General features: G+C 48.6%; 1 protein-coding gene across 1 annotated transcript in view; it reads left to right on the top strand.

The window, feature by feature from the left end:
• Positions 1 to 4,780: 4,780 nt before the first annotated feature.
• Positions 4,781 to 17,707, top strand: part of LOC128946404 (TOG array regulator of axonemal microtubules protein 2-like) — a 43,716-nt gene continuing 30,789 nt past the window's right edge. The window contains exons 1-9 of the mRNA XM_054290144.1: positions 4,781 to 4,968; positions 6,617 to 6,722; positions 7,475 to 7,710; positions 9,259 to 9,274; positions 11,607 to 11,710; positions 13,076 to 13,280; positions 14,468 to 14,684; positions 15,768 to 15,854; positions 17,243 to 17,461. Coding sequence (XP_054146119.1) covers positions 4,781 to 4,968; positions 6,617 to 6,722; positions 7,475 to 7,710; positions 9,259 to 9,274; positions 11,607 to 11,710; positions 13,076 to 13,280; positions 14,468 to 14,684; positions 15,768 to 15,854; positions 17,243 to 17,461 — 1,378 coding nt within the window. The remainder of the gene's footprint in view (positions 4,969 to 6,616; positions 6,723 to 7,474; positions 7,711 to 9,258; positions 9,275 to 11,606; positions 11,711 to 13,075; positions 13,281 to 14,467; positions 14,685 to 15,767; positions 15,855 to 17,242; positions 17,462 to 17,707) is intronic.

Raw genomic sequence — 17,707 nt, 5'->3', positions numbered from 1 at the left:
AAAATACACCTGAATTCTTCACCTATTAGAAGAGCTGATTACAAAGGTGTGAGTTCAATTAACTCATGTACCTGGTTGACAGCTTCTTCTGAATCCACAATCCACAACAAAAACCCAGAGAAAGGAGGAAGAGAGCTCTCAGTGTAAGATAGGACCTGGGATGCCTCTGTTCCCAAGGGAACTCACGGACCTGAATGGAGACATTCCCGGCCTTGGGAATGGAGGTCTGGGCTCCTGGCCGCCTCACAGGGCCTTGGCCCCAGAGCCCCAGGAGAACGGATCAGCCTCAGAAAAAGGTGAGGTGGGAGCTGGGCTGCTCTCTGGTGGGAGGAAGGCTCTTGTGGCAGCGCAGAGAGGCTGTGCACATTGGCAGGGAACAGCTGTGCCCTGCATGTGCCCCCTGCAAGGAGCTGTGCTGCTGCCAGTGGCCCTGGAGCTGTAGGGCTGCTGAGCTGTGGGGCAGGGAGAGGAGCAGCAGGGTGCATGTGCAGCTGAGCCATTGCTGGAGAGCACAGGGCTCTGGGCTCCCTGCTGTCCCAGGGCAGCCCAGAGGCCAGGCTGTGCCTGTGGCAGCTCTGGGGAAGTGGCTCACGGTTTTCCCCTGGCTTGTCTCAAGTGTCTGCCAGCAGGAGCATGTTTCCCTGTGCAGCTGTTGAGAAGTTTCCTGGAAGTCTGTCCCATGAAATATGGTGCTTCAGGTGCTTTAGGTTTGCATCACAGTCTTTATTATATTTTGTGTGTCCATTTTGCAGACCTGACTGCAAAATGGTCTGAAGGAGGTTACCCTGGGATCTGTAGTTTCCCTGCCACCTTCCCAGATGCTCTTATCTTCCAAGACCTTGCCTTCCATCCAGAATTGCCCTCTTTCCTCAAAACCCAGATCTTACTCTCCTTTATTATTAAGCTGGCCATTCTGCAGTGGAAAAAAAAAATCTGGATTTATAGCTTTGTTATTTTTCTACTTTCCTGCCTGATTTTATCCTCTGTCAAGTTGTTGTATAGAATGATTTGTTCTCAGAACTTAACAGCTCTGTTGGAGAGTATTCCAGAATGAGCTCCATTGTTCTACTTGCATTAAGAAAATCAACCTCTAGTTGGGCTGGCCCCAAAGTGGCCCAATCTCATACAGCTGGGGAGGAAAATCCTTGGGGAAAATGAATTATCCAGTGTCAAGAACACAATTTACGTTTGGGTATCACTCCTGCAACCCTAGGCTTGTCATTGAATGTCCTCTGAAATATTCCAGCAAAGAGAAGGAAATGTTGGTCCAAATGCATCCAGGAATTAGAACCTGGGAGTTGTTTTAGGAACCAGAAAGAAGATGTTTACTGGAATCAGCATGATAGGGGCAGATAAGAATGTCTGTCAAGAGCAATGTCCATCTCTGCCCTTGTCTCTCAGACACAGAGGCTGTCCAGCATGCAGGGGCTGAGGCCTTTGTCATGCAGCAGGTTTCAGTCTGCTGGCCAACAGAGCAATGTCATGTCTGCTGCCAGTAGCCCATCCCTTGGGAGAGGCGCTAGGCATTGTGCCTTGCTTCTCTCAATCCCAATCTCTGGATTTTAGGAGAGCTCTGCAATCTGGAACCTGTCTTGCCTGTTGGCCAGCATGGCATTTTTGGGGGGTTGAAATCTGCCAGAGATGTACAGGAACCCTTGCTTCCATTCCCAGGCCTCCCACTGAGCCAGGCCAAGGAGATGGATCATCCCAGCTGTTGTGGTGTTACAAGGGACAAAGAGCTGAGGGACGCCTCTGGAAAGGTAAGGGATAAGAACAGGGATGAGCAGACTTCCTTTCCAGTGGCTGTTTAGGCCCAAAATATCACTGAAAATCATAATCTTCCACTCCTTGGGAGATGGGGATTCTCTTGGGAATATGTTTGAGAATTCCAGGGCAATTGCTTGGCCATTTCCAGTGGTGCCACAGTCACTCGTGTGGAGATGGCGCTAAGGTCATGCCAGAAGCATTCTTTATGTGCAAAGACTGTTTTAGAGATGTTCTGAATGGCAGAGCAAGCTAAATATCAGTTAATGTGGGCAAAGTGCATCCTTGGAAGCAGAGAAGCAGAGATTCTGATGTTGAGTGGAAGCAAGGCTGCAAAATCAAAGGGGAGAGTTTGATTTTTCCTGGTTACCTTTGTGGCTGCATCTCACAGCCCTGTCATTCTCAAGTTTTCTGCTCATGAGCATCAATGCTTCTGCCAGCTGTTTTCACAAGACTCCTCCTTTTGGTCTGCTGGTCTCAGAGACCAAGTCCTTGAGAGCTGAGTCCTTCAGAAGCCAGGAAGTGAGAAACAGCTGCAATTGCTGGCCATGGGTGTTAAGCAACAGCTCATCAGGCCTCCTTGCTGGGTATTGCACATGGTTTTTATTCTGCTGCCATGGCCTGTAGGAACTGAACTGCCTGCTCCCTGCCATGTGAGCTCTTCATCTGTCTTGGAGCACTCCTATGAGTTTCATGCTTCAAGCAGGGCTTCCTGGCATAGGTTGCAGTTGTAGGAGTGGAAGGTTGTGGTGCTACAGTGTTCCACCTCACTGTGTGTAATTGCCAAGGTGAGGACTGGAGACATTCCTCTGAAACTATTGGAATGTGTACAGAGCTGCATTGAAGCCTATGGCACTCTGTGGACTCTGTGCTCCTGATGAGATGTTGTGTCTGGCTTGTGTGTCTCTGCTTCCAGTCTGTGATGTATTTCCATTGCACCTAGGTCCGTGATGCATTGGGCAAGTTGGCTGAAAAGAACTTTCAGAGGAAGAAAATGGGGCTCTTGGAAAAGGAGATGAAGAGGAGACAAAAGGAAACGTCCTTGCAGCTTCTTTCTAAGGCAGTTGAGCCCAGGCATGCAGCTGAAGCAAGTAAGTGGTGGCTACACTTGTGGTGGTCCTTTTTGAGCACTTGCTTGTCCTTTGCACAATGTTGCAATCAGACTGTGGGGCTGTTCTGCTTGCATGTGAGTGGAAGCTTGCATAGGATTTAATTCTGTTTCCCAAAGAAAAATAGAGAGGAATGAAGTGTCTTGCCCATGGCCTCACTGAGTCAGTAAGAGAATATCAGCTTCCCAGCTTCACCTCTAAATTCTTTCCGAGTAGAAAATTCTATCTTGCAAAGTACACTGGGGCTTCAGACTGTCTCCTGGAGAGCAGTCTCCAGGGAAGGTGAGGCCAAAAGAATGCTTCTCAACCAGGCTGCAACCTGGAAGAAACAAAATTCACCACCAGAGATCCTTCTATGCCACTCCCTGCTGAGGGGCTGGCACTGTGGAGCTGTGCTGGAGCCCCAGGCAGGGCTTCTGTTGTAGCCCCAGGAGCCAGCAGCGTTCCCGAGGGAATCCCGGTGGAGGGGCTCTGCCTGCAGGGCTGCGAGCGCTGCCCGAGGGCGCCAGCAGGGCCCACAGGAGGCAGCACTCAGCCCCAGGGCATCACGCAGGGCTCTCTGCACTTTCTGTGGGAACTGCCCCTGCCTGCCTCTGGAACAGAACAAAAGCACAGCAATACTGGCTTTTTCTTGTTTCTTAGGGGACTCATCACTGCAATTTGCTTTTAAGCTAGAAGAGGGTAGATTTAGATTAGTTATTAGGAAGAATTGTTTTATAAATGCAGGGGATGAAAATCTGTCAGAGTTTGGCCAGAGAAGCTGTTGTTGGTCTATCCTTGAAGGTGTTCAAGGCCAGTTTACATTGTGCTCTGAGATACCTGATCTAGATGAAGATGTCCCTGCTCACAGGGGTTGGACTAGATGGTGGTTAGAGGTGCCTTCCAACCCAAACTCTCTAGGATTCTGTGATTGGTGATCCCTGTCCCATGTTGGTGTGCCATTGTCATACTTGAAGTTCTTTGGGATAAGAAAGAGATGTTACCCAGCTCCAGCAAGTTTTCTGGCCTTTTCCATTGTCACCCATTCCAGCACCCTCCACTTACAACAAGCTCCTCTCTGGTCCCTGCAGGCCTTAGCCCACCTCCTGTCAATGGCACAGCTCCTGGTGTGCAGAGGAAACACCCTGGTAGTGCCATGAAGAAAAGGGTCGTGAGGAAGCAGGACAACGTGCCCTTAGTGCCCAGTACACCCACCCTCTGTGCGGATGGCAGCTTCCCATGCAGCTCCTCAGGTAAGCCTGCTCCATGGCAGCTTTTTCCTGCAGAGGTTTTTTCTTGTACAAGGAACACAAACTGCCTCCTGCCTCAGCCAGGACAGCCAGGATCTTGGGTCCATAGTCTGTCCTGAGAATGAACAGCAAATCTACTTTTGAGTTACTCCAGGAGTTGATAGTCTAGAATATTTGAAGTCAATGGAAACGGACGTGCTGTGAGGTGTAAAGGGTCACGTATGGCTGTTCCCTGGTCATTGCTCTGTGGGGATAGAGCCCGGTCCAGCAGGGCTGGGCTGTTCCAGCTTGGCTTGGTGCTATCACGAGGCAGCTGCAGGCCTTCCCTCAGGGAGCTGCAGAGTGCCTCTGTCCACAGGGCTGGGGAAATCAGGGTGCTGAGACAAGAGAGGCCCCTGAGGAGTTCCCTCCTGGGCTGGCCAGTCCTGCTGTGGGCACTGTCTGGCAGGGAGTGGGAGCTCTGCGGCTTCAGGAAGCTGCCGCTGGCTGTGGCACCTGTGGCACTTTGGAGCTGGTGCTGTGGGGGCAATTGTCAGCTTCAGCCTGGAGCTGTGCCCAGCTGGGGGAGGCTGGGAGCAAGCAAGGAGCCCCAGGATGCAGGAAGCAGGGAATCTCTGAGGCAGTGGCAGCGTGTGCCACACGGAGCCCTGGCTGGGAGATGGGGCTGCAGGCCACGCCATGGCGGGTGCCGTGCCCAGGGCTGCAGCGCCCATGGCCGACCCTCTCCTTACAGTGACCCCGCAGATGGCCACTGGTGCCAAGCACCGAGAGGAGCCACTCCGTGGGCATGGGCAGAAGGACGGAGCATTTTCAGACCCACAGCAGTCCTTGCAGGAGGCACTGTCCATGCTGGGCAGTGATGACTGGTAAGAAAGGCCCCGTTCCCTCTGTGTCCCTCTGAGCGTTAAGGTCGGTCAGAAGCTTTTGTGTCTTGCTCATTCCTTGGAGCCCCGAGAGCCCAGAGGGCCAAAGGGCACTGGTGAAAGGCCTGCAGAGCAGGGAGAGCATAAAATTGGAGAGCAGCCTTTTCTTGGCCTTGCTCTGCAGCAGCGCTGCAGCTGCAGCAGGTCCGTGCTGTTTCCTGGCTTTGCCTGCTGCTCCTTGGAGCTGCAAAGGAAATGTTGTGGGAAGAGAGTGAGCTGTGGGATGAGATGATTTGCTGGCTGAAGGCAGAAGCAGGATGGCAGCAGTTTTGAGTGTAGAGATTTGGGTGCCTTGGGCCCCTGGCCCAGTGGGACTGAGTAAGATTCCTCTCTGCTCCCACTGCTGTCAGCAATGGCAGGGACGCGTGCATGTGAGTCCCAGAAGCAGCTCCAGGGAGCTCCTCTTCTTAAGAAATGGACTGAGTTGTGCTTTCAAGTCCCTCAGCCTGCCATTACTCCTGAAGGGCTCATGGCAGAAGAGAAGGAAAAAGAAATAAAATCCTCTAGGAATCTTGCACTTTTGGAATTCAATTTTTCCTTCTCACTGCTTCGTATGGGCCTGAGATGTTTTGTCAACACTCACAATGTGTCCCAAAATTCTACACAGACAGAAGGAGGCCCAGAGGTGATAACCCTACAAATGTGAGGTGGTATTGGTTGTCTTTTTGATGTCTGGTTTAGTATCCCCTCACTAGTGGATGCTTCATTCTCACAGGAATCAACATGAAAAATTGGCCACGATGCATCTCCTTTGCTTTGCCCTTTCTCTTGTGATTTCTCTTCCCCATTTCTCTTTGGTGTCCTGTGAGGTGCAGAGAGCTTCTGTAGGTGTGGGGGGGGTCCTGATGACACTCTGGGTGCCTGTGGGATCAGTCACCAGCCCTGTGCTGCAGCCCTGATGCCTCACATACCTTCCTGAGGCTGAGGGCCTGCACAAAGCAAGTGCTGAGAGATGGAGTTGTTTGAACCTTTTAAATAACATGTTGCTGTTGTGGGGCTTGTTTTAGGTAGGAGTGTTGTGGGAAAAGCCAGAGTTTCAACAGTTCTTGCCCAGGGATGGAATCTTAATCTTCTGGGACGATATCCTGATGCTTTTTTGGGGAATGTGTGAGGTGGAGTGGAGTGGGTGACACACAAGGCCTAGATTGTAGAGTGGGAACTCGGCTCCAGAGTGGCAGTGCAGACTCTCAGGGCTGAACTGCCTTCTGGGGCTGACAAAGAAGTAAAATACTGTCTCAGGAATAGCCCAATGGGACTGTGTCTCAGGGACAGGTACAGGGAGGTGACAAGTAACAGCAGCATGTCCCAGCCTCAGAGCTTCTAGGAAGCAGTGACAGAGGGACTTAATAGCAGAGATTTTCAGAAAGGCCACACATGAACACTCTGAAAGCTCTCTCTTTGCCTCTTGGATTTGTGTATGCTTTTTAACAGCCACAGCATCCTGTGGCAATTGGTTCCATGATTTTCATTAAGTGCTCCTTGAGAAGCACCTCCCATGGTTTGACTGAGCTGCCAGCGTGGTCATTTCAGAGGGTGCTGCCTAGTTCTTGGGTAGAGAGAAAAATCAATCTTTTTGGTACTTGTCTTTCAGGGAACTGAAGCAGAAGGGACTCTTCAACATCCCACGGCTGGCTGAGTCCCATCCAGAAGTCCTGCTGTGTCGACTTCGTGAGATTTGCTTGGCAGCTACCAGCGAGGTGAGCACATTGTTCTGAATTGTCCCCCATACTTCATACACAGCTTGTAGAGTAGATATGTGCTTGTTCATCTCCATGTGTGCTCAGGGACTGCCTTCATTTCTGGTTTTAGACCTTCTAATGTCTGTCAGCTGTCTGTAGGATCTGTGTGTATGTGCAGCTGTATTCACTGGCAGGTTGGGTAGCTGGCACTTGTCTTTGAGTGTGGTGCCATTATAATGCAAGGCAGAATCGGAGACACTAATGACATTCTATGCCAGAGTCCCAACCTCTGCCCAAGGTCTAATTGAACCCTGCAAATGAGTCTGTAGCTCTGAGCCTGTGTTTTGTGTTTCCTGTCTGAGGGCTTCAACTAAAAGTGTTGCTGTTTTGAACAGGAGTGCCTGACTGTTTTATCTTTATGACTTGTGCCTTTATGGTTTGAAAGCATGCCTTTATTTTTTTTATTTACTTTTTTTTGCTTCTTTGTTTTTCAAAACAAAGGGCCTAAAATCAAAGCACTTGACATTGTAGAAGCGTTAAGTAGAAGACTTTAGTGAAAGATATTTTTTTATGCCTGCAGTAAGCAGGAGTGAAGCCAGAAATTGGTGCCAGACTAAGTGCCTTTCTGTGTTTGGGCTCTTCTGCTCTTCCTGTGCTTTTATGTTCCTCTATATACAGTGGGACATGCTGTCATTTTGTGGGAGTTTTGTCTAAGGAAACGGGTTTTCTTTTCAAGGTGATTCTTACGTTTCCCCTCATGACTTCCCCAGGTGACCAACCTCCGGTCCAAGGTGTCCTGCTCAGCAATCGTCACTCTGGGAGAGCTCTTTGCCATCTTGAAGAAGGACATGGACTCCGAGGCGGATGAGGTTGCTGCGGTCCTTCTCCCCATGGTGTGGAACTCCCCAGAGTTTATTCAGAAGGCAGCCTGTCAGAGCCTGGGGATGATGGTAGAGAACGTGACTCCTGCCCGAGCAATGACTGTTCTCATGGACAGGGGAGTCAAGTAGGTTCTTCTTCTTTTAGTGATGTTCTTTACCTTCTGGTGTGTGGGTGGGGGAAGGGATCTGAGAGAGAGAATGGGAATGGTGGGAGGGAAGGGTCCTGTATCCTGCATCTTCTGTGGACTCAGTGACTTGATTGTCCCATCAATCTCATTTCTTTCCTCTTGTCACCTATTATTGCCCTCCTGCAGCCCATTAGGTCACAGAGTTGCAGAACTGCAGAATATGGGGAGTTGGATGGGTCCCATCAGGACCATCCAGTCCAGCTCCTGGCCTTGCACAGAACAACCCAAGGGTCACAGCGTGTGCCTGAGATTGTTGTCCAAATGCTTCTTCAACTCTGTCAGGCTTGGTGCTGTGAGCACTGCCCTGGGGAGCCTGTTGCAGGGCCCAAGCACCCTGTGGGTGAAAAACTTCTTCCTGATATCCAAACTAAAGCTCCTCTGTCTCAGCTTCCTGCTGCTTCCTGGAGTTCTCCCAGTCTGTCAGAGTTTCCTACATGTGGGTTACGGTGGCGAAGTGAAAGTGCCTGCAAAGGCTCAGGATAGAGCCTTGTGCTTTTGTGGGAAGAGGGACAATTGCAATTGCAGCTATGAGCACTGTTGGATATTTCACAGCTCTAACCCCAGAGTCCCTGGGGAAAACCACATATCCTCATGATGCCATTAACCTGAGAAATAAGGAGGGTCCTTGCAGGGGTGTGGAGCACATGGGGGAGAATGTGCTGGGTGTGGCACAGCCTGCCCAGAAGGTGCAGCTGCTGCCAAAAGGAGTCTTGTATGAGTGTCCTGGCCTTAGAACTTTGTATGAGTGTCCTGGCCTAAGAGCTCTGCTTTCTATTCAAAATGATGTTTCATGTTAGCCTTGAGATGATGATTCACTTTCCAGGCACCTTCACAGGCCGAGTGCCATGGGACAGCTGAAGCAAATGCTGCCCTAAGTGTTGGTGCTGGGCCTGATAGTTCCCAAGAGACAGTCTCTAGATCAGGACAACCTGGCTCAAATGCCTGCCACCTTTTCCTCAGCCTTGGAACAGGGTAAAACACTCAGATGTTCCTTGCCAAGCTTTACAAAAGAAACAGACTGCATTGTTGGATATTCCACAACTTCACGCCCCACAGTGTGTTTGCCCTGCATTTCTTTCTTTCCAGAGGTCTGCAGATTTGGGGATGAATCGGTGGAAAGAGCCTCATCCTGCTGCAACTCTGTGTAGTGGGTGCCCTCTGAGGGGTCAGCATGAATTGTCCTTAATTTCTAAATAATTCATATGTGATCTATTACTTTAATCTTTCTCTGAGTAAATTTTGGGAAAGAAATGGAGTATCAGCTAGTGTAGGGAGACTGAATTCTTCACTCTTCTGTGCAGGCAGTCCTTCTGTACAATGCCAATTTAGTGTTTCTCTGAGGACAGAACCTTCTGCAGGTGTTGGAAGGTGCAGGGAGAGCCCAGGCTCCTTCCCCCAGCAAGGACAGGGAGCACGCTCTGGCCAAGGCCTGTGCTGCTGCTGCTCCTTGTCCCTGTGGCCCAGGGTTTGCTCTCTCCTTCCCAGGAGCCGCTACGTCCAGGTGCGGAAGTGCGCGGCCGAACTCCTCCTGTCCTTGATGGAGAAAATGGGAGTCACCAAGCTCGAAGGCATCCCCAGGGCTGAGAGGCTCCCACACGTGGCAGGGAGACTGGCTCAGGACTGTCACAAGGACACAAGGTAATGATCTTCATCTCACCTCCAAAACCAGGAAAATCATTTTGTGTTTGGCTTTAAGGGTAAAACCACAAAAGAGTGGAAACTCAAGGAAATAATGAGCGACCTCACTGTGTGGCTAAGGGGCATAGAATCATGGAATATGCTGAGTTGGAAGGGACCCATGCAGGTCATCCAGTCCAGCTCCTGGCCATGTGCAGGACAGCCCAAGAGTCACTCCATGTGCCTGAGAGCATTGTCCAAACGCTTCTTGAGCTTTGTCATGCTTGGTGCTGTGACTGCTGCTCTGGGCTGCCTGGGGAAATGCCTGTACTGGGTAACCTGAGGCTGGCCAGCAAGAAGGAGCATTGCCAACTTCCTGTGACTTGAAGGATTCTTTACTGAGATCAAAAGAGCTCAGATTAGCCAGTCCAACAGTTTTGATTGGCCTTAGGTGCACAAGAATGCCAAAGTGTTGGCTAATGTTCATCACTGAAGGATCCCAAACATCTGTTTCTCATTAACTTAAGACTTCCCTAGAAATATTTCAGGGATCTTTATCCAATGTATTCAGTCTTTCTAAACCTCTTCTGCAGATTTCTAGAATGCTGTTATGTGTGGTTCAGTGGTCTCCAAAGTTCTTCTTGAAGAAAACCGTAGTTTCCTAGTAGGAAAATCACCCCAAACCACCAAAATCCCCTTACTTTGATGATGAAATTCCCATTAATAGCTACCAAGAGCACCAGAGCAACTATCTGACCCTGTGCATACATATAATATAGAATAATCAAAAGCAATCATGAGGTGAGAAAGGTAAATTCCTGTGCAATGGCAGCAGGACACTGCTAACAGGCTCTGACAACAAAGCAGATGTGTTTTGCTTGTTGCCTGGGATCCTTTGATCCCACAGAAGCCCACCTGCAGTTTCAGAGAGAAATGGTATTTTTGTCTTGCCCCACATTCTCCTCCTGCCCCTTGTGTTCAGCTACAAGACTGTGCAGTGTCAAGTGAGGTAAATCTCCCTCTTTGCTGAGTAGGTAATGGCTTCTCATGCAAGAATTGCACCTGATGAGTTTAAGGCATCAGCCTCTTCTGTTAACACTCTTCCTTTCTTCATTTTCTGTTGTTTCCTTCCTTCCTTCCTTAGGCATTGTGGACAGGAGATGGTGAAGATGTTGCTGAATAATCAAAAATTTAAAAAGCTTTTGGAGCAATCCCTTTCCCCGCATGACCTGGAAGATATTCTGACCAGAATTAAGAAGAAGGTAAGTCCTTGACAGGAGAAATATCTCCTTTGTGCAAGTATTGCCACTGCTAATACGAGATCAAACATACCCAATGTGTCTTTATCCTATTCCACTTCTGCTGAATCATTTTGCTCCTGGGAATGAGCTGTTAATCCTCAGTCTGTTCATCTGCAGACCACAGAGGAACTGCTATTATTAGGGGAAAAGTGGGGTTTTGAATACTTTCAATAGTGGTTACAAAGAGCAAATGGAAAGAAGGGAAAATGGGTTTACACTCACGTGTACGCCCCCACCACACTCTCCCTACTCTGCCCCCAGTAAAGCAATTAAGTGAGAATAGTGCTTCTGAACATAACAGAGTCTTCTTTGCAAAAGAGACTGGAAGCAGCAGTGCCAAGAAAATTTCCAAATATACCAAAGATGTCCAAGTCAATCCTAGTTACTACAGTTGTTGTCTGTCTTTTGGGAATACTGCCCTGCTGTCGAGCCATGTGTAGCTGGAAGAAGCTTGGTGAATTCAGCAGCATCCAGTGGAAAATCATGTGTTTGTTTGGGGGGGATTTTATTCTTTTCATCTACATTACAGAAGGGAGTGTGCCTTGGTGCAGGAGCAGAGAGAGTAAGTGTTGAACCAAATCAACTTCCAACACATTGAGCCAACCTCCAAAGAGTCCAACTTTTTCCTCTAAGACCACTCATTGCCTGTCAGTTTGCATCATTCCCATTTGTGCTCAAGACTAATGAATTTGGGACTTTAGACTGCTGCTCAGTGTGGTAGCACCCATAACCTGCCTTGGGCTATTGAAATCAAAGAGTTGGCATCACTGAACCTCTGGTCTGTTTATTTCTGTATGGTAGGAAATGTTTCCCTAAGCCTTGGTAGCAGTGATCCTGGTTCTAACTTGTGTTTTCAAGAGGGCATTTCCTATTTTATATTCTAAAGATTCATGGGGTTTCTTTATGTCTTTGTAGGGGATGGAAAACCAGAAGGGTGAATGCCCCTCTGTCAAGGAGCCCGTGGAGAAGAGGAACGACAGCCCAAAGAAGCCCCAGGCCCCACTGCCCTCTAGCAAACGGTACTGAGCACTTTTGTCAGATGTGACAAAGCACATGTCAAGCTCTACATGCCTCTTCCTCAGGCAAATCTTTCTGCTGGAGATGGCCAGTGCCAGAGATTGTTTCCCTTCCTTACAAATGCTCTAGGACAAAATATGTCAACTTCTGCATTGTGTTGAACACAACTTCTCTGGAGGGCTTTCCACAGGAATTGGGTGACACAAAGACACCCATTGGTTGCAGCTCAGACAATCCATTGCAGTAGCAAGGGCAGTGCTGTGGAGGCTTGAAGAGGGCCAAGTCTCTGCTGCCTGGCTTGAGACAAGGAAATTCAAACAGGATTTTTTTTTTCATCCAAATGGAGTCCTTTGTAGATGGGTGTTTTAATGAGAAGTCCCAGTTTAGAAGCAGGATGCCATTCCCCAGACAAGCAGTTCCCATCCATGTGGTTTGGCCTGGCTGATTCCTGGTTTTCTTACCCTCAAACAGTACCAAGATTGAGTAGTAAGGAGCAAGGCAATTCCTGAGCCATTTTGGTCAACAGGTGTCTCAATGTGGACTTTTTGTCTTGGTATTCCTGTCCTTCATATGGTTTGCTTGATGGAGAGCGTGTTTGGTTTATTTCCCCCTGTGCAGCAATCAGCATTTAGGACAGGAATTTGGTCCTTGCTGTCTCTTCATGCCAGTGGCAGAGCTACTTGGACCTGTTCTCCTCTTTTTCCAGAGGGGATTTATTTAGCTCAGTCACGCTCAGTGGTGGCAGGAAGGTGACCACATGCCTCAGTAGCATGGCTAGCATCTTCCCATGCTCATGGAAGAGACAGGTTGATCCCAGAGGATTATTCCCAAGGGGTTTGTTAAGCTGTACATCTAGTCTCTAGGGAAGCAAATGAAATGTGAGTGTAGTTCTGGCATGTCTGGCTTCTGTTCTTATCTCTGTTCCTGATTTTCTGGATCCTTCAGATTTGCCCCTGTTCATCTGTTCAGATGCATCTGAACTACTTTTCCAGATTGTCATGCCTGGTGTAGAGACCCTTCTTCAGAGTGATGACTTTCCTTATTATAAAACACACATGTGCCACATGAGGAGGCATTTAAACTTGGAAATAGCGTCTCTCTTTCCCCCCAAAGCAATGTGTGCCTTGGAAGGCATCTGAAGATAGATCAGATGCATCTCATCCTTGGTTTTCCTGAGTGAGCAGTGGTGAGAATGTCACTTGCAGATTGTCTCCCATAATGATTGTGATGAGGTCCACGTTGTTCCTCAGAGCTTCATGATTTTCTAGCTTGAAATCACATCATTAGGAAAGCTCCTCCGGATGTTTTGCTCATAATTAACTGAAGGTATTACCAGGAACAGGTCCTAATTTGGTTTTGTTTTCCAGGGCGAAGTCTGCCCCTGGTGGGCGCCTCCTCCACCGTCCAACAGCCCAGGTCACGTTACCTGCAACTGTGGAAGGAAGGGAGTCACTGCAGAAGCTTTACCATCTCCTGGAAGCCAAGGGGTTTCAGACACGGATGGAAGGAGTGGCACTCCTCCTCGATCTGTGCAAAACCAGCCCCCAGCTGATCTCCAGTAACATTGTCCAAGTATGTAGGATATCTTCATGGTTCCTTTCCTTTAGCTCCTTTCCCAAGCCTGGGGAAGTAAAGTTAATTCAGTGTGTCTTGGCACTACTACATCCTGGCTGTTTGGGACAGGCTGGTCCTTCTTACCCAGACAAATGCAATTGAGGTCCAGGCTTCAGGACAAGTTCTTTCAGTCCAACTCTATTTGTCTGGTAGGTGCCTATTCCTGCTGTTCATCAGATGATGGCCGAAATTTTCTGCTGGTGTAACTGCTGCTGTCTCCTACTCCCAGTTGGGTTAAGTGAAGGCAATCCAGCTATTGAAAGCATGGCAATTATTCTCTAGACGAAAAATAGGTTTGCATGGGGAAGAGAAGTATCAGGCTGGGTTGGTTTAAACAAAATGTTTTTAAAAGGACACTTCTGTAAACTCCATTTTGTCTTGCACAGGCACAACTCTGGCTCTCATTTCCATCCTCATCCCTATTCCTCTTGGTAAAGATAGTGCTCACCCTTCTTTTTGGGGGGCCTTTTTTTCTCTTTGGAAAAAGAGGAAAACCACTAAGGACCGATCCATCCTTTCTTCTCCCAGTAGCTGCTTTTTCCCTTTTTCCAGAAAATGGTGCCTGATACTGTGGCTGTCAAGGGACTGAACCTGCTCTAATGAGAGCTGTAGAGCACATTACATTTCAGAAATCTACCTCTTAGTTAAAGAATTAGTCTGGATCCTGGAAGAGTTGACCAGAGCCCTGTCCTTCTCCAGAAGCAGGTTCTGAGACAGACAAAAAAAAATTAGATCTCCTCCCGCTACAATTTTGGCAAAATCGTAACTGCCCTCAGTACTTGAGGCAACTGTATAGAAAAATGGGCATGGTAAATATGGGCTTCCATACTTCAAAAGCAAAGGTAGCCTTTTGAATTAATAAATGGAATTGATTTAATGATTTATAGGTGGAGAGAAACACCATAGGAACTTTTCTGGCCCCAGCCAAAACTCTCAAAAACAGATGAAAATCTTTCAAGCAGCATCAGGTTGCACAACCATTCCAGTGAGTGGCCCACAGGAAAACAGTGAAATTGTGCAAGCAAGGGCTGACCTGACAGAAAGGATCAATTTCATCTTTTATATTGCTGAGTGCTCATTTCTACATCCCCTCTTCAGACAAGGTCATTTTAATCCAGCTTTCATGTTGTTTGTTCTCTTCACAGATTTTTGATCATTTTGTCCTGAGAATCAATGACACCCATAGGAAGGTGAAGCAGCAGGCGCTGGAGGTGCTGGCAGAAATGATTGCACTCCTGGAAGATGCCCTGAACCCAGTGATGGTCCGTTTGGTTGAAGGGATAACAAGGAACCTGAACTCAAAGGATCCCGGGGTTCATGCTGCAGCTGTGACCGCACTGGGCCAATCTGTTGTTCATTTAGGTAAGGCTGAGCCCTGGCATGGACTCTCCTCACCTGTGTCTCTGTCTGTCCCACACAAGAGAGCGCTGAGTGCCTTGGGAGCTGTTGTTGTCTGTGGAAGGCTCCAGCTGACACCCACCAGAAGCTGTGCAGGTGCAGTCCTTATGCACCATCCCCAAGAGGCTGGAATGTGCAGCAGCATTTCCCAACAGTCCCAGGCTGCTTTGGCCCTGTGCCGCTGCTCTGAAGAGCAAGTCCTGGACTCCAGCTTTGCTACAATTCAGAGGCAAAGGGGTTTTTCAGTTTGCTTGGGCCCCGTCTGACTTGCCAAATGAACAGCTTTGCTGTTGGCATGAAGGGACACCGGCCCATCAGAGCTTCTGCAGAGCAGCCACCTGGAAGGCTCTACATTAGAGGCATTAGCTGCCTATTTCCCACCTTCCTCATTTGTCTTCTTTTTCCAAGGGGGAACTGATGATTCACCAAGTTCATTTCTTTAGAAGAAATGGGTCTAAGTCCAGCTGTCAATGATGCCTCGTTCCACATGTCGCTTTGCATGGGGCACGATGGCAATAGCAAATACCTGCCTGGGGAAAGGCTGCTGTAAATTCCTCTGCCACACAGATTTATGTCAGCTCTGAAAATGCCACACTGGGGGAATACGCCTGACAAATGGAGTGTTGAAGAGTCAGGTCTTGAGGGGCAGTTTCCACTTTCTCCACCTCAGCTGCTCTGTGAAGTCACAAACTGCCTGACTCAGTGCCTTTCTGTGTCCCAAGTATGGGCTTCTTCCTTTTTGCTCTGGGATGCAAAACCTTTGCACTGCTTTCATGTGACTGAACTCTTGAGGTCCCTGGTGTGAAATGTTTTAGCATAGCTCCTGGTCCAGCAGACAACTTTGGATTTACACATGTGAAAGGAGAGCTTTTCTTTTGGAATTTTAAACCCTGCCAAGTAGGCTGGAAGGAAAGAAGAAAAGGATTCAAAAATCAGCAGAAATTGACTTTATTGTATAAAATGGGGTTGCCCCTGCCCTTTCCCTCCCCACTGTCCTTTCTCCTATGCCCTCAGAAGAGTGAGCAGAAGCGTGTGTTTCACTTGTAGATGAAGTGTCACTGATGAAAGAGCTCAGCCACCAATGGAGCAAACTGAGTGGTGAAGCTCTTCTGGAAGTGACAGAGTGCATCACAGGTATGGCCTCCCCTTGTAAGCCAAGAGGTCTCTGAGGGAGTATTGACAGGGAATGCCTGTGAGCAGAGAGCAGAGTAGCTCCTCCACATCAGGAGGGGCTGAGCTTGTCCCTCCTGCCCAATGGCCAAGGCAGGTGTATTTGGCAGGCTTTCCCTGGCTGCTGCAGAGCTGTGCAGCATCTGAGATGGGGCAGCGCTCGGCCTCGGGGCTCAGCTCTCACTGGGGCTCTTCTCAACTTCCACAGTGACCATGTCTTTAATTGCATTTAAACTCAAATGAAGTCCCATTTTTAAATGGGTGCCATAACCCTTTTCCTGCTTAGCAGAATTGGTTTGGGGTACTTTCAGGAGCTCTTTCAATGTTGATGACTGCTGGTGGATTAAGAGCATAGAGAAAATGAAATCTCTTCCACCACAGAATAATAAATAGCTAGTACATAACATTTTGCCTGATCAGAAAATAAGACTGGTCTCCTGAGCATTTCAGGTTTTGATCTCTCAGCCAAATCTGCCATGCAAGGAGCCTTTTGGTAGTAAATTTTTGTTTGTGTTTGATATAGTTCAGTTCAGAAAATGAGCAGAGAGCAGATTCCAGAGACAATGTGAGAAAACACTTGTGTTCCGGCTAAATTTCAGTCCCATGTGTAGCCTTTTTCTCTCTCTATGCCTCTATTTCAGTGCACATTGTAAGAAAAAATGCCATTAGCATTGAGAGGCGAAATGGCATTAAAATGTGGAGATGCTCAAATGCCAGGGCAATGGGGTCTGGGTAATTCTCTAAGACACCGTGAGGTTTGAAAGAGCTCTTGGTTGGAAGGCACAAAAGCATTCTGCCAAAGACACCAGCTAGGCACTGATGTTTCTCATCCAGCTGTCAAGCAGCAGCCATCTCTGGTGGGCTGGAGTTTTGAAGTGTGCTCTAATACTGCCCTTTGCTGTGTGCTGTGGAGCAAAGGGAAGAGCCAGATGAGACTTTTGGCCCTTGACATCAAAGTTACAAAAAGGAATCATTCCTTTTATTAGAAATCTCTCAATTGCCTCTCTAGGGTGCATGTCCAAAGATTCCGTGTGGGTTTAGACAAGTTGTCAATGGAAAGAGAAGGCAATTTGATGTTTCATTCATTGTTCATGCAGACATAAATTGTGAAACAATTTAGTAATGGTACAATGTCTGCCACAGCTACAAGTCTCTGGTTGGAGAAATTAGTCCGGAGGGGTTGGTGGTTCTGTTTCAAGGATGATCAGCTGCATTGCCTGTTTCTGGGTCATGGGGCTCTGTGTGCTATTTCACTGATCTTGGCCAGAGAGGCTCCCAAGAAGCAAAAGCAGAGGTAGATCCTTGTTTGCATTGAGGCTGGTGGGTAAGGAGCTGTGTGTCTGTCCCGGCAGTGCTTGTGGAATGGGTTCATGCCAGGAGCCCTGAAGTGGTGCAGCGCTACGCCCTGCCCGTGCTCTGGTCCTGCCTGGAGAACAAGGCGCTGCCGGTGCAAAGCGCCAACGTCTGCGCTGAGGTCACCAAGCTTGCCTGTGCCCTCTGGGAGGTGATGGGCACCCAGCTGATTATGTGTGCTGAGAGCAAGCCTCCACACGTGCAGGAAAACCTCTCCAGCCTTTTGGGCTGGTGAAGGTTTCACGTTCTCCAGAAAGCTGACCAAGTGCTGAGTTGGACACCTCTGATGGGACTTTTCAGCTGTGCCGAAAATGACAAAATACTAAGGAAGGGTGTGCATCTGCCCCTGCTCTCTCCATCGCCCTTCCTAGTGATGGCATGGAAGGCCTGAAGGAGCTCCAGACTGAGGGCAAGGTGAAGACCAAGCATGGATGTGCCTCCCAAAAAGGTAAGCAGGGAGCAGG

This window comes from Melozone crissalis, unplaced genomic scaffold, assembly GCF_028551555.1.
Source record: "Melozone crissalis strain CALT ecotype California unplaced genomic scaffold, PUWL_Pcris_2 ptg000081l_1, whole genome shotgun sequence".
In the NCBI taxonomy this organism is placed as follows: domain Eukaryota; kingdom Metazoa; phylum Chordata; class Aves; order Passeriformes; family Passerellidae; genus Melozone; species Melozone crissalis.
The sequence above is the reverse complement of the archived record's forward strand: the minus strand, read 5'-3'. Positions and strand labels throughout refer to the sequence as shown.